Source organism: Calypte anna, chromosome 3 (assembly GCF_003957555.1).
Source record: "Calypte anna isolate BGI_N300 chromosome 3, bCalAnn1_v1.p, whole genome shotgun sequence".
NCBI lineage: Eukaryota > Metazoa > Chordata > Aves > Apodiformes > Trochilidae > Calypte > Calypte anna.
The window spans coordinates 37,902,614-37,926,353 of record NC_044246.1 but is presented as its reverse complement, the minus strand read 5'-3'; the positions used below and the strand labels follow the sequence as shown (position 1 = coordinate 37,926,353).

Below are 23,740 nucleotides of genomic sequence, written 5' to 3'. Positions count from 1 at the left end.
GATTGGAAACTACAAACTCCATCTATATATAAATCTCAGAGCAGTTAAGACGAAAAAGAAACAGCAGTTAAAAAGAAACAGAAGCAATGATTTAAGCACAAGCTTTTCCCCTTCTCAACCCTCTTCTGCTACCAGCACTGTTGCTCCTGGGCCTGCCACACAATGCCCCTTCCCAGACTCTTCCTCTAAGCAGGCTCAGCAGCTTCTCCTTCCCAAGGGAAGGACAAGTCTTCCTTTCCCACTAGGGTCCCATTTCACTCAAGGCTTTTGAAGGAAAACAAATTCTGAACACATATGTAAACCAGACAGTGAACAGCAAGAAAGGAGTGGCCTATGACTTGTCCCCTGACACCAGACCTTGTTCCCAAAATTAAAGGGTTTTAAGACTAGGAACCACAGTCCTCACCCCAAACTTTTCGGGTTTTGCAGAAAAAATAATTAGAAGAATTGGATGGGACTTCTCTAAGGAAACTATAAGAGTAGGGAGTTAAAAATGAAACAAGATTTAAGTACCCAACTGCTTAGCTTCTACAAAACCCACAACCATAATATAAATTAGTATCAAGCATTATATGTCTTCAAAACAGGTCTAGAACTATCTTCCCTTTTCTGAAAGAAGAGCTCCAAACCCACATAAAATCAAATACATTAGCACCCAGATTATGTATTGCTCAGCACGTATGTTTATTTTTGAGAAATTTAATTCTAATTAACTTACAATGACTTAAGATTACAGAGACCTGTAGATCAATTGCAATAAGACCCTTTGGAACATATTTAAGATCAGAAAAGAACCTTTCCCTAGAACTATTGGCAAAGATGCAAAAAATCAGCTGCAACAGGAAACCGCTCCTGTATGACATCTGTTCAGGCATTTATGTGGCATGAAATCATTTCCCACTCCACAGGTGTTCCACGTAACAAGGACAATTAGACACAATACTTTTATCAACACTAGCAAAGATGTAAGAGATCAACAAGGCCTCAATAAAACGGCCAGGTCTTGATAAAATGACCACAGCATGACCATGGTGTGAACTTGTGGACTGACACCTTGTTTGAATTACACCCAACTTAAATGCAAAATAAAAGCCCCCAAAAAACTATACGCACAAGAGAACTATGTGAAGATTCTAGCATGTAAAATCTTCACAAGTTAGAATATGGATGGATTTCCTGTCTGAAAAACAACCCGAGAACCACAGAGCCATTGCTCACAGCACACTCTGTTCCTAAGCAAGTTGTAATTTCAGGGCAATAGAATACCTCAAAACTGATTTTCTCACTTGAAAACTAGCAATCAGTAGACTGATCCTCTCTTCAGGCAACAGATTCACACACACCCCTTATTTCTTTGATCATGCAATGCACCTAAGCCTGAAGCAAATATAACAGACCACCCCTGTGACACTACTGCTACACAAACATAAAAGATCACTGTTTATAAAGAACAGGAGCATCTGTGCTAATCAGTTCACTTATCTAGGTATCTGTAAGGCAGTGGTATAGATTATACTGAAGCAAAGCTTAAAATCTCTGAAACAAAATGGCTCTGAAGTAAGACAGCACATCAGGATTTTTTAATTTATTTTACAATTCAATATTGTCTAACTTTACAGATGTTGAAAAGTAGAGTAGTCACGAATATATGAGATACTGAAGGAAAGAAGTAATTTCTGCTGCTCAAAAAAAATTCCCACTATAGGTAATTTTGTTAAAAAAAAAAAAGGATCTAAATACATAGGCTAAAATTTACTTTCAATGAATTATTATGGATACTAAATTTAGGTTTCATTCTGTGATTCCAAATCACTATAGTAATTTCCATTCTTGAAAATACAGCTTTACTTGGATTTCAAGGAATTACAGTCTTGACTTACCATGATAAATATCCTGTAGAGATCCACCTCCACAAAACTCCATGCAAATCCATAGCTTGTCTCGTCTAAAAAGTGAACAAGACCATTCATTAGCTGTCAGATACAAAATATTAGCTGTCAGCACCTACAAAAGATGTCAGAAGACTCAAGCATTATAAAGCACAACATAAGTTCTGTATTATGAAAAGTAGTAAGTCAAATAATGAATATGATTTAATCCTTATGTGAAACTTCCCTGTCAAAACAGTAAGTAATGAAATACTAAAAATATTCCAGGGTTTACTGAAGTAATAGAAATAGCATTAGTGAAACATGTGCACTGATTTTTTTCCAAATCTACTAAGAAAATTAAATATATTTTTACTGAGCGTAGGGAGAAAACAGATGTGGGTTCGTATTTCTTAATCATTTTCACTTCTCTCCCTTTTTTAAGGGTAGAGGAATTAACACAAAACAAAAAAGAAACAAATCCAAACCAAAGAGATCTCTCTCAACTCAATTTCTTTCACAACAAATCGAGAGAAACTCTAGTGATTTAGTCAAACCTAGGCACAGTGGGAACCCATGCCATGGGTAAGTGCCTTCTCAGATGAAACCTTTTCCCTCAAAAATACCTATGGATACTTTTGGTCGCAGGGGGCAGAGGGAAGTTCTTTAGATTCCTCTTACTAAGGGAAGAACCAATTCAGTTTGACTCACTATTCCTCCATAAAAGGTGCTTTCCAAGAACAGACAGTGGGCTGAAGGCATAATAATAAGGAATAATCTGAAGGCCGAAGGCATAATCTTCTATTATGGATACCAGATTCTACTTTGACTTTGTGATTTCCTCTGCTAAGATGGATGCAACACGTATGACCACAGAAAAGCGTTCTGGAGAACAGAAAACCTGGGACTTGCCAAGTCATTCCTGACCACCAAAACACACCGGAAAAAAAAAAATCACATACAACCACCTTAGGACATACTGAGACACAGGACAACCAAAGGAAAGACTGATGATTGCTCTGCAGTTTGCCCGTGACACCTGGTCTTGGGTTTATTGCATTTATAAGGCTCTGTTAGAATAGCAGTATTAGAATAGCCAACATTCCTTGAAGATTTTGCAAGGCAATGGTGTAAGTGCTCCGCTTATCCCTGCTGCAACCTTCAAGTACTTCTCACCAGCAGGTAACAGCTGGAGCAGCTGTTTTTCCAAGGAAGAACTGTTTTCCTTGGTCTCCTTCCCCTCTTTTGTCCATGGTCTGCATGGTACTCAAAGCTCCGCCCTGGCTGCTTCCTCTAGTGGTGGCAAAGATACCGTTCACACCTTACAGAGGTTTTAAACAATGGATGCTACCTCCATGCATTTTGAGGTAGCTTGAAATAACATGAAGGCTTCCCACTGAAATAACTGATTAAAGTCAGACACGAAAGCAGTATGACTGCTTGTGTAAAGAATCAGCAATGGCAGCAGGGAAACATCAGTAAGAAAGAAGCACTGAAGAGACAGGCACATGTAGTCTCTTATTTATTCCCCACAATGTTAAAGTGGGGAAAAAGTCAGGACTATCCCAGCAGCCTTGGGACAGCAGCAGAGCACCGACAAAGCAAAGAGACATGAAGCAGATGAGTATATTCACACCTTTGCTTACTGGGCATTAACTTCCTAGTGTGGCAAAGCCCTACGGAAAACAAGCATAAGCAGATCAAAAGAGGAGATTAATTTTCTAGTTTGCTACCTGGTCTTTTATTGCTGTGCCTAAGTGCTTTGAGACAGGTGAAGATCCATGTAAACAACAGTAACAGAGTACACAGTTGCCTGTGTCTGCAGAGCATATGGCAAAAGCAGTAAAAACAAAGACAGCATTAGCAGTACCATTTACTGACTGCAACCCAACACCGAGGCTACAAGCAGGGCAGAAATGTGACTGTGAAAAATCAATACTGAACAGAAGAAAAACACAGGGATCAATATGCTGATAAGTGCCAAGTATCAGATGATGCTTGTTTTTTAATTGTTCTTAGCATTGAAAGATACTTGGAAAACAGAAGTTCAGACAATAAGAGGCCTCAAAGACGGCCACTCGATTGCTTGAACAGCAACAAAAAAGCAGCACTACGTCAAAGAACGGGGAAGGGACAAAGCAAAAAGCAAGAGCATGCCAAAATATATACACTATATTTTCCAAAATTTAATTCTAGGTTTACAGAGGTATATTTGGATATCCTGACCCAAGAAAAAAACTGTGGGTATTTTTTTAAATGCACCCCCAGCCTGAATACACCACTGTGCGAAGAGGTACCACTTCAATCTAAAAAATTTAAAGAGAGTTGAATGCAATTATAATATTTGTTCAGTCTGTTTTCACGTGAAATTAAAAAAAACCACCAGAAACAGATTTTTACTAGTTCTGCTAAACAATCTGCTCCTACTATGACTACTCAAAAGCAGCAGCTGGTAAAACAACTGGATACATTTGCTAGTGCTTTAACAATGCAAATCAGCTTACCTCCAGAAACAAGTACAAATGGAACACACAAATTCTGGTTCAAAGTTCATATTTTAGAAAAACAGCTCAAGGTAACTTCAAGAGCACTGCAGATCCCCAGGCCTCCCCTCTGCCATTCCTCACTTACTTCTCTCATCTAAATTTGTCTTCTGAAAAGGCTGATAACAATGACTTTCAGCATGCCAGACTCAACATGACACATCAAGAACACTGTAGATCCAACCTCCTTCCCAGTACTGCAGACAGGTGCAAATAAGGTAACCATACATAGTGGAGGACATCTTAACATACAAAAAGGAGCTCTCTTCAAAAACAAAAGCAGGCTTTGAGGTGGGGAGGAAGATTAAGGGGGTGTGACTGGAGGGTGGGACACTATATGGTCCCATCCACACAGTTTTCAGAATATGCAACATCCATTTAAGAGGCTTAGTCACTATGACATGGAGCTTCCAAATACTGCCTTTAGGAGATCACAAGATCCCTTTCCAACTTTTCCACCTGACAATCTAGCAAACTGCTGTCAAACAGACTGGTAACTCCAAAAGTTCTCCAAAAAAGTTAATATGACTTTGAAGGTGTGTAGCAGCATTAAGAACTGATGGTTCATGCCCAAGAAAAAGCCTGCCAATAAAGCACAGGAGTAATGTACAAATTAGGTTAGCCTTCAAATTAGCCTTAAACATGTAGAACTTAAGTGCAGACCCTCTTAGTTTGGAATACCAAGTTGCTACACATACACATGCTCTATCTCTATGCACACCCACCCAAACTTGTGCACAATGCAGCTCACAGATCAGCTCGGCATTAAAAAAAGCATTCAGATTGCCAAGACAAGCACCCTGCAAGATATGGGATGCCAGAACAGCATTGCTTGTTAATTTTATCTTCAGACTTTGATCCCTTCCTGCACATGTGTACATGATAATTCAAGCAGTACACAGCCACACACTCCCAGACTGTCTCAGTCTAGCAAGCAAATGGTGTTCATCTAATGGACCAGTCAACAGCTTGCTTTCATCTTCATTCTTATAATTCCAGTGCATTTCCACTTCATTTTATACTAGAAATTTGATCTTGAAAATTTCCTTCATGTTCCAACATAAACTACATTTGTGAAGTACTAATTTGATGAGCTTTTTCACTAGAGACCTTTGAAATGACTGTAGAGCAAACATGATCCAAACCACAAATTACACTGACTAGAACTGCATTGGTCAGCATGCAATACTTTCACTCTTCAAAGCTAACTTTCACACTGAAAACTAATGAGATATTCACGAAGAAAGATGCAATAAATGTCACGAATTATAAAAGATGGTTTCAATGAGTGTCCAGCGCTATTCAGGACACTGATTATAAGATGCAGGGAGAGGAAACTGCTTAGCACAGCATTAGTCAGCTGAGAACTCTCCACCTCTAGCACGTGCCACCACTTTCTCTCCTCCCCAACACTGCCTCCAAATTCTGACACACTCAACTTGCCCAATTTGCATTTGCTCCAACTACACAGACATTCAGCACCGAGGTCACTGAGAGCACCACAAAACACTCTACACCTGCCATTTCAATATCCTGTCCCAGCTCATCCCAGAGCAAAACAAGGAATGCTCAACAGCCAAACAAATGAGGGAGCACGAGCTCCTCTTCCACAACAGTGGAAACATGCATCAAATCAGACACTGTGGGCCACAAAAGCAACAATAACTGGGAATTCTCAAGCTCCAGATGATCAAGAGCAAGCGTAAAAGAAATACAGTATTTCAGAAGATAACTTGGTCAAATAATAAGAATTTTTAAAAGGAAAAGATGCACTACAAAGACAGGAGTCAAATTCTGTCATATACTTCCGCTTCAAAGATAGAAATATTTGTCAAAAGGGCTTTTGCATACCAAGACTTTTCATGTGAAAGTATCACCTGTATCTTCTCAACCCCCATCCAAAAGCACTTGGCCTTTATTGCTGAAAAGCTTTTGGCTGCAGCAGACAGACATTATGGAAAATTTTATCTAAAGTTACTAAAGTCTTGTAGATGAGCAACTCAGCATCTTTCCATATTGAACAGGGTCTAGAAACCTTCAAAACATGCAGAAATACGATGTCCACCTTGTATTATAGAAGAACAGAATAATTCTGGTTTAAAAAGACCATTAATCAAGTCCAACCATAAAACTAATTCTAACAAGTCTAGGGCTAAACCATGTCCCTAAATACCATATCTATAGCTCTTTCTAAAATCTCCAGGGATAGTGATTCAATCACCTCCCTGGGCAGCTTGTTCCAACTTCTCTGGGCAATCTGTTCCAGAGTCTCACCACCCTCATACTGAAGAGCTTCTTCCTAAGATCCAGTCTAAGCCTCTTCTCCTTCAGTTTAAGACCATTTCCCTTTGTCCTATCACTGGATCATCCCCAAATCAAGGCCAGCAGCACCCTCAGTGCCCTAAAAAACTCTGTAGATCAACAGAAAAAAAGCAAGAATGAAAGAGCTAAAATGTGTCATTTTTACTTTTCAAAACAAATCCAAAACACAAATCACCACTGGGTGTTTTAAAGGCTGCATGGCTTACACTCTTGGGTTCTTTGGCATTAAAATGTTCTTAAAGCTTAACATAATGCTACTACTCTTAACCAAGGAAAAAAAAGCAAGATTTTTTTTCTCATTTCTCCATAACATTCAATTCAGAGTTCTCAAACAATTTTACATACCAACACCACTTAAGTCAGAACATTTCTGAGAACTATATTTGTGTTATGCAATAATTATGCTTCCCAAAGTATAAATTTTTTTTAAAATTGACATTTTACTGAAACTGATCTGAAAGGTACCATGCACTCTTCATACTTGTCATACTTCTGCTTAGTTTTCCACTTATGTATTAAATTCAAGTAACAACTCATTTCCAAGGAAGCACAGAAAAATCTTTCAGTGACCAGGTAGTTAAGAGAATTGCTATTTATAGAAAACAGATTTTAAGGTAACTGGAATAAAAAAAACAAATTTATAATACTTATTTGATAAAGTATGTTGTGTCAAAGACACCTTACAGGTCTGTCCCTTACAAAGAGATTAAGAGGCATTTTGAAGTGAGCAAAGTAAACAAACTGTACCTGAGATAGCTGCCAAAATAAGCAACAATGTTGGGATGTTTACAGTCTTTCATCATAATGATTTCCTGCTGCACAACAGCAAAATCTTCTCCTGAAAAGCAGAAGAATATTTTCATTGGCTTGGTTCATACTCATATTTCAACCCAACTTTTAGTACATGTTTATAAAATAAACATTTTGAGTAACTGAAAATAATTATCTGCCAGTTTAACAGACACATAAAGCAGCTGTAAATCAGTATTTATTAGCAAGGACTTAGCAATAAGTAACTATACGCTTAAGAAGTTCAGTCTGTGCCAGCTGGACCTCACATCTGCTGATACTTTTTATTATACTGGACAGAGCTCTTTCAAAAGACAATTTTCCCCAATCACTCCCTGTGTCCATCTGTATATGCCCTGTCAATAGTCCAGGTTCAGTAAAACTTGACCGGACTTTGCTATTGATGACCATGTGTCCAACACACACAATCATCTTCCAGAGCAAAAAACATTCAGTAGCACACTGCTGCTGCAACTTTCTAGTGCACTTTGTAAGCACACAAATTTAGAGGCTGTGCATAATATATGTCCAACTAAAACACTAACACAGATGTGCCATTTACCCAAGTCTTACTATTTGGTATCTCGGTTGTTCCCATCTTTCTAAAAAAACTTTCTAGAAAAAAATGTTCTTTAAAAAAAAGTTCCACATCTTACACTGGGGGTCATTTTAAATTTCTTATGTTATAGAGGCAAATCACAGCTAGCCTGGTATATTATTTCCAAAGAAGGTGCTCTGAACTTTGTTTAGTTATTAGACTGAAGTTTGTCTAGTTACAGTTCACAAAACCAAACTGATTCCCACTCAATTCAAGGATTTCGTACGTGAAACAACACTTAAGGTCTAAAATAACCGTTTAACATTATCAAGAACTTAAGAAGCTCTCTATATGAGTTGAAAAGAGAAACAGAAATTCAAAGTATTTAAAAATTCTGGTTTTATTGTATGGCTGTAGCATACTTCAGCATAACCCAAAAAACTTTTAAACCAGAAGCCAAAGCTACTGTCTAAAAAGTTGCATACAGATGCCTGGCTCATATTTCTCAATTGTTGCAGCCCCAAATAATAGTTTTTAATCAATTTCAAATGTAACACAATAAGTCACAAGCTATTACACAAGAAAACATATTTTACGTTTCTTCTAATACATCAAGATACTGGTGTTCTATCCATTTGGTACTTTTTAACCAGATATTCCATGTTCATATGTATTTATTCAACTGAAAGCAAATTTCAAATCACAAGCTGCAGGTTAACATCAAAGCAGACTGTCTACTGTCCGCTATCCACAATGTGTTGCTGATGGCTTGTTGTATCCTGGCTAGACCTTTAAATGTGCAAACACTGAAGAGCAACCAACTAGTTATTTTCACATACAGACAGATAGTGAAAGGACATGAGCTATCCAGTATTTGACAAGTATTTTCATTGCATCCAAAATGTTAATGTAGCACAAACTGTAGATTAAGCACCTAGACATTATTAACCCTCACTATTCAAATTGTCACCAAATCTGCTTATGAAGAAAACCAGTGCCACAGCACTGGAATGTGGATGCTTTCCACATGAAGCTGTGAGTCAAGCCTCTACTGCAAGTGGAAGCAACAACCACAGAGTGAAACTGAGCTCAGGTGGAAGGTAGCTAAACTGTATTTTCTGTGTACCACCCCCATATCCAAGGGCTGCTAAAAATGTGATTTAACAGCAAAACGCCAGCTGTCATCCCCATCAGCACGAGGGCATTTACTCCAGCTACAGTACATCCCCAGCCCCTGTCCACAGCTCAGAAAACACACACAGCACAATTCTCTGCACCTACTCGGTGCAACCCATACTTCCCGAAGGAGAAAAAATGGAAAGAAGTAGAAATTATTTCCCTTCTTGCCTGTATAGACCTTAAGGATCAAACCAGGTAACAGTTAAAACACTCCCCCCATCCAACATGAAATCTTGAAAAAAAACAAAAAAAACCAGGAAATAAAAAAACCAGCCTGGACATTTGACTTCCCAGATTACTGTACTCTTCTTCAAGTCTAGTCATATTAATAGAACAGCATGTTCAGGCTGATAACTAGTCTGTAAGGCATATGTACTTTGTGCAATCACAAGATAAGCACAGTTGAAAAACATAAATCTAGCACACCCTGAAGTCCTAATCAGAGTCTTCAAGAGAATTTCAGGAAATACAGCAAATTCCCAGATACTAATGCTCATCTGTTATTACACTATTTCATCTTTTCATTTCTCACTCTGCCTCTCCCCACACAAGTTTTTCTGCCTTCCTCTGTTCTTCTGTTTTATACATGGGTTTGTATCACATAGGCTGAAAATGTAGTACTTAAAAAAAAACCAAAACACCAACACAAAAAAACAACAAAAACCCCACAAACAAACAAACAAACAAATGACTCTCAATGACATTTTATGCAGCTTTCCTTTAACTGTTCTCTAGTTACATTTTTTCCTTGCACATCTTGCTTGCCACATTTGGGTTTTTTTAGAACACTTTATTTTATTCCATACTAAAATGCAGCAATTATCCTTTTTTTTCCAGTAAGTGGACTCAATCGATTTTGTGCAGCCAATGCTTAAGCATGAAAATATTTCGTTTCTCAGGCCTATTTCAGTTAAGACACACTTACCTGGTTCTAGTTTTATTACTTTAATTGCTGCTAGTTCACCCGTGTTGACATTTCGAGCCTACAAAAGGAAAAAAAAAAAAGGATTAGAGAGCAGAACATAGCAGTCAGCTCTGCATTCTCGTCATTCTCTGACAACACTGAGCCAAAGAGCAACTTAAAAACTGAGATACACAAGGGTCTAAAACAGTGGAAGCACTTGTTAAGGGTTTCTTTTGTGGCAAAAACAGCCACAGGAAGAGCCAATAAATTAAAGCACCATGTACATTAGTGTTTAACTCAAGATTAGAATATTTGTTTTTTTCTAAATACACCAGGCGTTTATTTTTGGGCTTATAGCTTATTTTTTCATTAGATCTCTCACATTCAAAACACTTAAAGTAATCCACATCTGTGCTTAATATCAGTGAACCAAACAGCAAGAATTCTGTAGCTAGCACATGTTTGTAAGAAGCCCTATTCCAACAAACCTTCTCATCCTGGATTCATTTTCTGACAAAAAACCCAACCTACGTCAAAAAAAGAAAACACACAACCAAACAAAAAACCCAACGAGAAACCACAAAAAAAAAACAAAAAACAAAAAACAACAAACCCCCAAAACCAACACCATCAGGAAGCTAACATGTACCAAAAGCTGAAGCTTTAAGTATGCTAAAGAAACCCTGTGCTGCCACAAAATAATACTAAATTACACAAGTCCTCTGCTATATAGTACTTCCCTGTTAAAATCTGTAACAAACCAACCACTAAGACACTGACCACAAAGCAGTTATAACATACGCAGGTCTCAAAGCAGACAAGCAGGGCTCGGGGAGCATCAAGAGCTGCACCCTGCAGTATATGTGACTGCTTCCAAGACTGATGAAAATACTGATGTGATGCTTCCCTCCCATTTCACTTTATGTCCCTTGGTCCTTACTCTCTGCCAGTGACAGGATCTTTCACTGGCTGCAAGGGTGTGAAGAAAGCAAGTCAGCAAACAAAGGGGTTTGAAAGCATTGCTCCTTACAGACATAGCAGATTCATGGCCACCTTCAGCAGCTATTACTCAGCACCTTAACTGGATTTTGTATGGGGCTCTGTCATGCTAAAGCCTGTGCTCCACCGAACAACCAAGGAAGCTAATTTTTTTAAAGCCATTAAGAAGCAACATAAATTAAGATCAAATTTATTGCTCTTCTAGAATTGCTGCATTTGACTATGAACAGAAAACTGAGAAGCCACTTGCCCAGTGCTTTTAAGATATTGCCATACCCCTGGCACACAACTATGGGGACAGGGCAGCAAATCTCAGCATGGAAGCAGCAGCTCCTGAAAGATGCTCAGCTACAGCCTATACCTGGGGGACTCCTGGTACCCAGAGCTGTACTGTGCTGGACCACTGCTGCACTGATTGCTGTGCCCACTTTATCCCTCCTCCACAGGACACAGGAGTGAAACCAGTCCTGCTTTTGCTTTTTTCCCCATCCAATTTATAACCAAAAAAGGCCAAAATTACAGAACTTAATGATGCAGATAGTAGCTCACCTTCTACATTGCTGATCATCTTATTTAAGTCACTTCAAGAGTTCAAGGGCTCAAACCTTTTATGACAACAGTCACCAAATAGTGCAAGGTACAGATTCTTATTGTGGCAGCTTGAGAGCTGTTTGTGGAACCACAAGTGGAAGTGGAAAAAAATCCTAGAACTCATATATATATTAAAAAGGTTAGCAATAAAGTCTGGAAATAAAAGCAGCGCGTATTCTGGTGTCTCGAGATCTACCCAGGTAGTTCCTAGCACGGACAATCTCAAACCTCCCACTGCTCCTTGGTGTGGCAAGGTTCTTCTGCAATGCTGGAAGTACTGCCATTTGGAAACAGCTGGCAAGCAGATGGTTATGGATGGATCCTAAAACCAGTGGGAATCCTGTAAAAGCCATTCCAAACTGGACAGAATGTGGAAAGAATAGTTAAGAAATAAAATTTTCTCTGGCAGCCTTCCCTCTAGGTCATAAATTGCCCACACTACCAATGATAGCAGGGTCTTCACTCATCAGTGAATGGTGAAACAAAGATGCTAAAGACATTAAGAACAACAAAAAGAGTTCCTTTTATCTGTACCAGAGAATGAAGGAAGAACGCAAGAAAGTGGCACCACCAAAGCATAAGCTTTTTATTCCTTCCTTCTTTTCTCAAAACATTCCTTTCATAGCGAGAAACAAACACAGAAGCAAGACGTTCATTAATCAAAGGGCAGCATTTTTAACCTCCAGGATTAACAAGAAAAGTTATTGAGGCTTTAACAAAGATCTGAGATGATCAGGGAGTTTTTTTAATATTTAAAGAGCTCTTTTGGGTAACTTGTACCAGCAAGATAATCAATGAGACACAACTGCAGCAAATACAAGGAAGCAGACCCTGAAGTTATGCATCCTGCATGCAGCTGGGATGTGCAAGCCATGCTGAGAAAATTTCAGGTGTCAGGGACATGTTTAGCCTAGCAAAGAAATGTTTGATAATTTATTATTTTTATAAATTTCTTTATCTAATTATGGCTACATATGTCATTATGCTCTGCAGAGGGCTATGGCAACTAAACCAAGATAGAAGATGGGTAAGAGTCTGTGGTGATTTCAGAAAAAATCTGCTTAAAACGTGAGGATTCTTATCACAAAGACTTATGTGATGGTGATGCTAAAAAAGTATCAATTATAGATACACAAATCTACAGATAAATCTACTAACACATCTGTAGCACGACATGTGAAATCCCAGCCGAAGGAACAGTCTGAGCAGCAGGCAGCTTTGTCAAGCCTGTAATCTCCAGACCTTGTGGTAAATTTGGCTCTCTCCCATTTTACAGGGATTTCTTCTTCAACATCATGTTCTCAAAAGGACTGTTGAAAATCACAGGCAGGAAAAAACAAACCTTGTGTCTTTTCACCTTTGGCTTAGTCATTGTTTTCTTTCTCCAGTAACAGCAGTAGTGGGACTCTCTGGACAGCTGGCCATTCCATGGACCAGTATATCAGAGCAAAATCTGATTTCACGTAGGTCACCAATGCCTTCAGGAACAGCAGATTACCAACTACTTAAAGGCATAAATTGTTGCTTAAAAAAACATGACTTGACAATCTGAATAAGTTATCCCTTTGCATCCTATTTCATTCAGGCTATTAGCATTGAAGGTGTTATCACAAATCATATGAATTGCCTTTGTTAAACTGAATATACACAAGAGATTATTCTGACTGCAGTGACACAAGGCTTCCTTGCAAAGGATGAGGTTTAGTTACCCCTGCCAGGTTTTACTAGATGTCCTCACATACCTTTGAAATCATCAGTTGTGAAAAAATCCCTTGCCTAGGCTAACATGAATGAGAGTGAGAAAAACTGAAGTACCATATACTTCTTAGCAAGTGTTTGAACTGCCTATGACTCTTAAGAGTGCTTGTGTACATACCTTACAATACCACTGTAAGCTGAGGACACTGCCTTATGCTTTCATTTAGCAGAATCACGCTAAAGTTGCCCATTATTATGGGCTTTGAGACTGAAGCATCAATAAGGAGAAGGTGGCTGAAGAACAATTCCAAACAAGTATTTCTGAGTTGGCAAATGAAAACAAAAGTTTCAAAGAGTCTTGTGTAAAAAACAAAACAGAACATGTTCTTTTTTTCTTTCCATTTGCTCCTAAAGTGCTTTAATTTCCAGGACTTATGACAATAAGGTTAACAGCAACACCAAGATTTTTTTTTCCTCCCCATCCATATTTCCAAGAGTAGGATCCTACAACTAACTTCTTCAAATGCAGATTTCAATCTGGCAATGAGACTGTTTTACACAGGTCTTCCAGAAGCAAAGACCAGCCTACAATGCCTGCATCTACAACAGCCACATTATTCATACTGTTCAGCATTTATACAATGTTTGCTCTGGAAAACCATATAAGGATCCTGATTCAGAGATCTAGATTGCCATATCTAGGGAGGAGGCTTTAAAAAATCCAATAACCACTAAGTCAAACTAGAGAAGCACTGCCTGATTAAACAGGAAATAATTGCTACTGTCTCTGTGACAACAGTGGGATATAGGATCAAAATGCTGCATAAAAAAACTGCCAATCATGAGAAAGAAAAGCTAGAAAAATCCAGGTTTCATTGTTATTGAATTACATAAAAATTCATTATCCAAAAGGCCTCACGATTTGAAAGACCTGATTAGTCTGTAATAGAAAAGGAAACTGCAATGGAAAGGGGCAGAACTGGGATGGTTTCTATTTGAGAAACACTGGCCAAGCAAATGATGTGCACAATGTGTGTTAGAAAAGACAAGGAGAGGAAAGAAGTAAAGAAAAAGGCTAGAAGCTAGTATTGCCCATAATACATGCCCCAATAGTAGATTCATAAAAAGAAGACGTCTGTGCAGCTGAGCCAGTACAGACATAAAATCCAAGGAGGTAAATCTCTTGCCAAATTTATATTTGTCCTCCAAATGGAAGCTGGTAATATAAAGCATATAATGTTGCAACAAAAACTAGGTCAAAAAGCAAAGTCTAAGACTGTAACAACAGGGAGCTTCTGTTTCTGACTACTTCCTATGTGAACCGTTCAACAAAAGGCAGATGAACCATTCCCTAACAAGTTGCAGTTACTTCAGAGGACAACTGCTCCCAGGGCACAGCCAGCCTTCCCGACCCGAATTACCACAGCTATTCAGGAAAAGGCAGCCCAACCCCCTTGGGCTTCTCCTCAAGCACACAAATCTCACTAAGGAACCTATTCAACCATCCAATGCAGCAAAAACACACCTGCCTCCCTTTTTTTGGTTAGTTTTCTGCCAGGTCAGTTAGCTAACCACACCAGTCCTGAGGTAAAGCAGCAAGACAGCCAGCAGCAGGGTAGGAAATCACCCCTCTCAGCAAATGGTGAACTGTTCCATCAGTCCAGCCCAAAAATGACTGCAAAGTCACAGCTGTAATTGACAGGAATTAAACTACTAAGAATTATGATACAAATAAGTAGGTTCCACATCTTGGTAAGGGGCATGATACCAAAACACAACAGCTACAATTTTAGGAAGCAATGCTCTGATAAAGGTGATGTTAAACATGATGATCTGAAAAACTAAGGTAAACAAAAATCGCTGTGCAAAGCATGGATTCTTGCTTAAGGAAACCACAGTCAACTGTCTGTGCTTACAGACAGCTGTCTTAGTGCTGTAAAAACAGGATGGCAAAACATCCACCCCTCTGCCTGCCTGACAAGTTTCAGCAGACAAGTAAAGCTGAAAAAGAGCCTCCAAAATGTGGACAATTTATTCCTAGCAAAGTCAAAAGGAGGTTCAACAGCTGTAAGGTCAGTGGAGGAGAAAGGAAGACTAAAATGCCTATCAAAAAGCACAAAACTAAAATGCACAGTTTCAATATTTCAGAAGCAGCAGAGCTGAAGAAGAATTGATGCTTTACTGGATCATCCCAGAGAAGATGAGCAAGGGCATGGACATGGAGAGATTTGTGTGCAGGACTCTGCAAAATAGGAGATGACTCAGGTTCATCTGTTCTGGACATGTTTTCATCTAGCAACACACAGGAGCACTACCAGAATCCAACACACTTGAGAAGAAAAAGCAGTAACAGTCACCTAGAGATACCCACAGAATCCAAGAGCTTCAGTGTGGAGCAGCTGAGCTGATAGATGGATGCATGACCTCCCTCACCAGAACCAGCTCTCATGCTGAAGAGCTGGGAAGAAGAAAATCAGGCTTTTTCATTTTTGAAATAATACCTCAAGCAAAATGAACCCTACAAGACTTTAGTGTCTTCATTTCTTAACTGTCTAAAGCCATTCATGACAAAAGGAACTGAGATAAGGCATACATGATACAGGAAATATCTTCGCAGGAATGACAGTTTCACTATTTTATCACAACTATCTGAATTTCTGTAAACAAGAAAGTAAAAGAAAGTCATTCTATTTTATAAGACGATGGAAAACTTCGGGTCACTTGATGAATGACCTGTGAGATGGCAAATGAAGTTCAACCTTTATTAAACCCAAAGCAATTATTATTTTTTTCCAACATATGCTGTGATATAAATTAATCATCTGACCAAAAATAAATGGACCAAGAGTTGCCTCAGAATATACTTCAAATCTAGGTAGAGTTACTGCAAAAAACAAAGTTATTGGGATGGAGGCAAACAGGAAAATGGCAGCATTACTAACATGGTCTCTGTCAGAGTATCACATGCAGTACTTGTAACCCAAACGCTAAAAGAATGACATAAATTACAGAGGACTTGGGACGACGCAATATTAGAATAGTAGTGTCATTACCAGGAGACAGAAATGTCCTTCTAAATGAGAAATTAAGTAAACATAGAGGAAACTAAATTAAGCAACCAACACATTTAATATTTCCTCAAACACTGTGGGACGGGGTCTCTTTTTCACAACCAAACAATTTAACTTCTCTTTGAGATTTTACTGACCACCCTACAAGATTAAAATCTTTGCAGCAGTAAAATACAGCAACACAAAAGACAGAAATTATTTGTATAACAGCATAACTAATTTCCACCCTCTCTAACAGGTTTGGACTAGAATATTTGACAGAAACATAAGGTGAAATGCAATAACTTTACTGACACATAGCTGAAATTAGAAAAGCAATTTTGCTATCAGTCTCTAAACTAGGCTTTAAATGAAGCTAAATTACTTGACAAGTAAGTTTAATGAGAGAAAACCATAAAAATGCAACACTCAAGAACACTCAACACTCAAAAGACCGCTATTAACAGATCGTCTGTGTTTTGTTACAGACACATCCACCACCTCACAAAGTAGTAACTCCATTAACTTTACCAGTCTTGAGAGGAGACATCTCTGTACAAGAGAACCGATTCTAAGTCCTGTGTTTTACTTAACTTCTAATAAGAACTCTGTAGAATTAAAAGTTTAAATATTGCAACACAGCTTCACTAAAAAAAAATTTAAAGCCCTAAACATCATCTGTCTCCCAGATCCTTCAGTGTTTATGTCTCTGGGACATGTTAAGAACTAAGCAGCTCAGATAAAACTTCCTCTCCTATGACAAACTTGCATTGTGAACATTTGAGAGCAAATGGCATGAACAATTTGCCCATTACCTTTCCTGTGATTCATTCCTGTGATAATGCATTCGTCACTGTCTTCTCCAAGGCCTCTTTGGAAGCTGAACTTGGGTGGGAGGGCAGATAATGATAAAAAGAGTAATTCAAGCCAAAAGTCCATGTTTCTGGTGAATTAGCATATTTCCAGCTAGACAGCAGGACTCAATGCATCAGGATTGTATCAGTCTGACCCATATCCTCATTTTCTACGAGTCTCTGTAGTTCAGTCCACACCACAGCCTCTTCAAACTCTAAGATATCCAGAGCAGAGACTCTTCCCACCCACTCCCCCTTTCTTTTTATATATATAATTTATTGTTTTAAACAAATCAAACATTGGACCCATGCCCTGTTTTAGCTCAGTTAAGCTAGAAGAGAGCAAGGAAGTAGATGCCAGTCTGCTCTGCTTTCAGCTCAACACTTTGCCAGGAAAGCAGGTTACAGAAAGGTCAGCATTTAACAAGAATGTCAACATAACAAGATTGTCATCTTATTAAGGCAATAACCCCTACCTACACACAGAAACGCCTCCCTACTCGGCTTGCAAGGCTAAGGAAGGGGTTGGGGGGAGGGGAAGCACAATTTACAAAGAACAGTTTGAAGCTGCCCAAGTACATCCACCCTGTGCTTGGATCCACTCAGCTGAAATCCCACTACTGATGAGCACTGTCATCACACAGCTAATCCCAACTTCACACAGTTTCATCAACCACAAAGTTCAGCTACAGATGAGAAGATGAAGCAAATGAAAGAGGCTTTAAGAAACCCGGCACAAATTTAAAATAAAGCCCTAGTAAGCTCATGCGTGGATGACACACAAGGCTATATTATTTCCTCTTTGTCACACTAAAAGTAAGCAGCTTTCATTATTAGTTTTATGCTACTTTAATGCTCTACTTTGAAGGCGCCTTGGGCAAGACCTTGCCTCAAAATGAAACAGGCAATACTCCACCCAGGAGAAAAACTCATCTCATTTTCCCTACACTGTCCACAATCTAATCAGAAAGCACTTACCTCTCTCTCATCGAGAAGAAATAAGTAACAATAATTCCAGCCTACTGTATCCTGGCCCTGATACATCACCTTCTACCCCAGCTGTCACAGACAGATTGTGAACATACAAACAAATCCACTTCTTTGCCTCAAACAAAATAAGTCAAAAAGCAGTGCCAACACCGACCACTCACAGAGCACAGAACTGAAGACTACTGAAATGTAAGTACAATAATCATCAAGAAAATCTTGACAAATCAAATGAAACTTATCAGCTTTCACATCCATGATGGCATTGCAAATGTAAATATTCGCTCTATGTTTGGAGGCAACATCCTTAAAATTAAACCATAAACATGGATGACTTAGCTAATCCACATCCATAAAAATCTCTAGAGAACACAAAAAATTCTGATTGATAAGCTATTACAGAGTCAATACACCAGTTAAAAATTGCAACAGAAATAGAACTGAACATATCAAGGAAGCAGACTGCAGAAAATGAAAGAAAGAAAAAAAAAGACTAAAGAGGAAAAGAAAAAAAAACAACATAGCATAACACAAGTAGACTTGGATAATCAGAACATCAGCATAGTTCACAAATACTCAACTCAAGCTGGCAAGGTGGGGAAAACAACACAAAAAACCCTTTCAATTAAGCAACTAATAAAGCAGAGAGTTAGCAGACTAGCAGCACAGTAAAAAGAGGATTTAGGTCCTGGAACTTTCTTAACATTTAAGTGAACTGAGATTAAACCAAAATCGCCCCAACTAAAGAAGAATTCCTTCTAGGTGCATTCAGTTAAGGGTCAAAGGCAGCATCGGTGTCAGTTTTGTGCACCTCAAATTGTGGAATGGCTCCAAACTTTCCCTACAGTCCTGTCTACCAAGAGTAGTTTTGCTCAATACACATGCCCAGCCTGTGATGACAAAAAGAAACCAGAAGACACTTCGAAAGCACATGGTTAAAGTGATTCCTCCAACAGGCTGCACATGACAAACTTCAATTCTCCCCTCTGCTTTGCCACCAAACAGGAGCAGGTAAAAACCAGTGTCACCCTACCTGAGCGACATGCTGCCGCATCCTATCAGGCAAGAGTTCAACCGGATACACAATTAACAAAATATGCTGCAGAGAAAAACACCAAGTACATGATGAAGCTCAAAAAGCTCAACTTCTGTTCTGCTGCTGTCGCTTCAGTTTTGCTTCTCCTGAAGTTAGAACAGGACCATGAAAGACTCTGATCTTAACTACACCTTTCCTGACTGCCTGGTTTACCCTCCGACTGGTCGGCCTCATGTTTTGCTGAGACACAAGCACAAGACACTGGGATTTTCACCCAAGGCAGCAACGGGAGAGGTAGCCGGGATGAACGGACCTGCTCGCCTTCAGGAACACGATTTAAAGTTACATTTGGCCTGGAAAAAAGCGAGTTTGCACTTCCCGCATCGCGACAGCTGCCGGCTCGGTCCGGAGCAGAGCTGACCTCCAAGATCCGCCCGTGAAACAGACCCCCGGATCCAGCACCCGACAGCGGCAAGAACCGACTCCCGCGGCAGCTCCAGGGCCCCAGGAAACCGGGAGACCGCCGCGACCCCACACCGGACACAGGACCCGGCTGCCCCCAGGCACCGGGGTGGCCCCCGGGGGGTTCGCCCTCTCGCACGGTCCGACAAACACGGAAACGCGGCCAGAGCGGCGGCAGGAAGGGCCCCTCCGGAGGGCAACCGGGAGAGCTCCCGCCCCAAACAGGACTGGGGCCGGTGCGACCGGACAGACCCCGATAGAGGAGGGGTTGAGGACGACCTTGCTGCCCGCACCAGCGGGAACCCCCTCAGGATCGGGGAAAGGCGGGGGGGAGAGGGGGAGGAGGCGTCCCTTAGCAACAGAAGCCCCCCTCATATTTGGGGTGAGGAGACAGGGGTCGACGACACCCCGCCAACTCAGCGGAACCCACCACCATGGGATGGGAGAATGACACCACCCACCCCCCGGCCCGCGGTGCTGCGTCTACCTTGTAGACGTCGCCGTAGGTACCGCTGCCGATGCGCTGGATCAGCTCGAAGTCCTCCTGGGGGTTGCGCCGAGACAGGTCGCACACCCGCCCGCTACCTCCGCCGCCGCCACCACCACTCATGGTGCCAGGGGAGGAGGCCCCTCTCGGCCGCGGCCCTTCAGGCCGGGAGGGGGAGGGCGAGAAGAGGGGTGGAGGGGGGGGGGAGGGAACCCGACACCGGAGCACTCACCACCTCCCCCCGGCCTGCTCCGGCAACATGGCGCCGCGGATCCGCACCCCGCAAGCGCAGGGAGCGCCGCCCCGCCCCACTCCCCCGCCATGCGCATTGCGACTGCGCGGCCCGGTACCGGAGAGTGCGGGGCAGCCGCTTCTGTCCGTGTGTCAGCTGTGCTGCGCTGTCCCGCTGCCCTCCCGCCAGGTCCGGCGGGGCGGGAGCAGTGGGTCCTGGCGCTTCCCTCACTCCGGCCCCCCGGAGCTCGTAGCCTTCGTGCCAGAGACCGGTACCGGGTGGGGCCTGCGAGCAGCGCGTCGCGCTCGGAATCTCCCTCTACCTCCGGCCTGCGGGGCGATGCCGGTCATAGGGCATTGCCCCGGGGTTGTGCCTGAGCGCGCTGGGGCTGCTGGTGGCGGCGCTCGGCATGGAGACCGACGCTCGGCGGCATCGGCGGTGCTTGCGAGGACTCCCGGGGGCTTGCCTTCCGCCTCGCCGCCGCCTCCGGGCTGCGCCCGTCCGGTTTTGACCGCTCACGCCGGGGTGCAGCTGATCTGCTGCTACCTGGGCATCGACTCCCGCCTTGGCTGCCTTGTCCGCAGGGCTGAGCGTCTCTGTCGGCTCGGGGACCCCCAGGGTTCATCCCACTGTGCATGAAGCTGGGGACTCCAAAAGGCCAGCCCAGTGCATGTTCACCGGGAGCCCCACCGCAAAAGGCAGCACCCATGCATGCAGCTCGCACTCCCCAGGGCCAACCCCTGTGACGGGAGCTGCGATCCATTCTATGGGCCCATATATGCAGCTGAGAAACCATAAATTCACCAGCCCTTGGAAATGCAACTGGGGACCCCTTCTCGGAGGCAGACCGTCTGATCATGCAGCTTGGGGCCCCTGCAGCACCCGAAGCCCAAGGACTTCCTGCATGCTGACCCCGTGCACAGGGAACCATCTCCTCTCTCCCTGGTACCCAGCCCCTGGTCTTTGCCTTGGGGCATCACACTTTCCTGCACCTCGGTGCATGGGAACAGGGTGCTCTCTGCTTCAGTGCACAAACTGAGAACTTGCTGGGATCTCCTATGGCTTTTGCTGGCTCCTGTGGGGTGTCTGTCCTTCCCCAGCAGGACTTGGGAACCATATGTCATAGATGTCCTCACATGTGCACTATACTGTGCACCTACCAGTCCCCCCGTACCACTGGTGCAGTCTTCGTGCACACCCACCCAAGGCACCCTGTCAATGTCTTCCATTTATCTGCATTACTGCTTCCCCTTATTTTGGGGCTTTTTGGAGTGTTGTGCATGCTTCCATGGAATAAAGCATGCACCCCCCTCTCCTACACCAGTACTGCCTGTCCTGCTTCCATTCCCATCTTGCACATGGGTTCCCAGCGTGGAGGAGGCATGTAGGCGCTTGCCTCCATCCCTAATTATGCTCCCTGTGTGTGGAAGAAGTGCCAGATGCCTGTGGGAACCCTTCTTCATTGTGTAACTCCTGGAGCATGCCTCTGTGATATGTGGGTCCTAGGGTATCTCTTGCTTTGTTCTGGCAAACCAGGCATGGCTTTTCCCACCATGTTTCTGCTGCCAGTGACTGGTGAGTGAAATAAGGAGTAGGACAAGAGCACAAAGATGCACAGTCTGCTTCCCGCCCCTACCTACCTTGCCAAGGATGTTGGCATGGCAGTGACCCTCCTCTCCCCTGAAGATGTCCCCATTTCGATGTGTGATTATCAGAGCAGAGAAGGGGTTGAGCTCTGGCAGGTGTAGCAGTGATGTCTGTGAAATTGCATAGTGTCTGTCAGTGCATTTGTCCCTCCAGCCACTCTGGGCCATGCCTCCCTGTCCTTGGCTTAATTTTTATGACTTTTGCTCTCACATCTGAAACAGTCTCAAACCCGCCAGAATCAGATTCAGGCTGCTGTGATTTTTCTTGGTGCATGACCAAAAATAATCGTCATACTCTGCTGCTTTCTGCTGCAGAAGAGCCAGGACAGGCAGATTAGCTGCACAGGGTTGCCACAGATGCTCTGAGAGCTAATCCAAGAGGACAGGGCTCTGTGACAAGTTCTGGAGAAGCAGCAGCTTTGAATGAGTTACGGAAGGAAATGCCAGAGAGTTTGTGCTCTGCCTGGAAAGGCTCACGGACATCCTGCTAGAGAGCACAGATAACCTTGTCACCCGCTTGCTCTTGCCTCTCAGTCTTCATTTTTATCTCATTAGAGGGGAAATGGGTTATAGTTGTTATCATGTTATGTGCCTGTCAGTTTTTGCTTGGGTACAAATGATTATGAAATAAGCAAGCAGGGTTATTTTTCCCCTTAAATCCTGCATTCTATCCCTAGCAGCTGCCTGTACTCCCTCTGTTCTGGTTAAAACACCCATGGGTTTCTCTGGGAGCATCTGTGTCCCTTCTCCTTGGTAAGAGAGACAGATGGAGCTGAGACGTGCCCTCCGCTGCCTTCAGAAACAGGATCAGATGGGTATCAGGCATAATTCCCCAAGCTCTGGGGCAACCTCTCCCACTTTCTCTTTTTCACCTATTTAGACATGCCTACAGCAGGACAGTTGAATCATATGCTGCAGGGAGGCAGGTTGGGCTCCTCATCTGCACTGCACAGAAAGGTCAAACACCTTCCATAAAACTGCATTTGGATGTTAAATATTTTTGTGACAGTTCAGCCAATGCATTTGCTTTAAGAGTTCTCCTGTTGATGGCAGGAGATTCACTGTGACATATGACTGCTGTGCCTCCAGCAATCAGAAGCCCCAGCTGTGGTCAGTATCACACCACAGCCACAGAAAAAAATACCTTACTGAGGCTGGATGCCTTGTCATTTGCAGCTGTGCTCTCAGTCCATCCCTCCTGCTGCTGCTTAGATCCCAAATACTGCTTCATGCTTGACAGCCCTAAATCCTGGCCCCTTCTTCAAGCAGGAGAGCTGGCTCCTCAGCTGCTGGGTGTGTGCAGGCTCCTGCTGGCTCCAGATGGGTGATGCCAATGCAATTTGCTGCGGTTGGAGACCTCTTTCTGTTCCTCTGGCATCTGTCATGCCAGACAGAAATGTGAGGTCCTGCATCTGCTGGTGCTGCAGAGGGAAGTTGTGACCTGGGGCCTACCCGTCCCTTTCGCTTATGGGACTGGAGCCACTGTAAGAGGGAGAGTGTCCTTACAGGGGCCACAAGACCACCTCCTGGAGTCCAGTGGGATCAGACATGGAGG

The 23,740-nt window shown here is 42.3% G+C and overlaps 1 protein-coding gene across 2 annotated transcripts in view; it reads right to left on the bottom strand.

Annotated features, from left to right (window-relative positions):
* The window catches only part of MAP4K3 (mitogen-activated protein kinase kinase kinase kinase 3), an 83,637-nt gene extending 62,839 nt beyond the window's left edge, over positions 1-20,798 (bottom strand). Inside the window, exons 1-4 of one of the 2 annotated variants that reach the window (XM_030447153.1) lie at positions 20,308-20,798; positions 10,165-10,222; positions 7,481-7,571; positions 1,881-1,945 (exon numbers count right to left, since the gene is read on the bottom strand). In XM_030447153.1, the coding sequence (XP_030303013.1) occupies positions 1,881-1,945; positions 7,481-7,571; positions 10,165-10,222; positions 20,308-20,430 (337 nt within the window). In that variant the 5' untranslated portion in view covers positions 20,431-20,798. The remainder of the gene's footprint in view (positions 1-1,880; positions 1,946-7,480; positions 7,572-10,164; positions 10,223-20,307) is intronic. The other variant, XM_030447152.1, reaches the window with a different exon arrangement.
* Between the last annotated feature and the right edge of the window lie 2,942 nt (positions 20,799-23,740).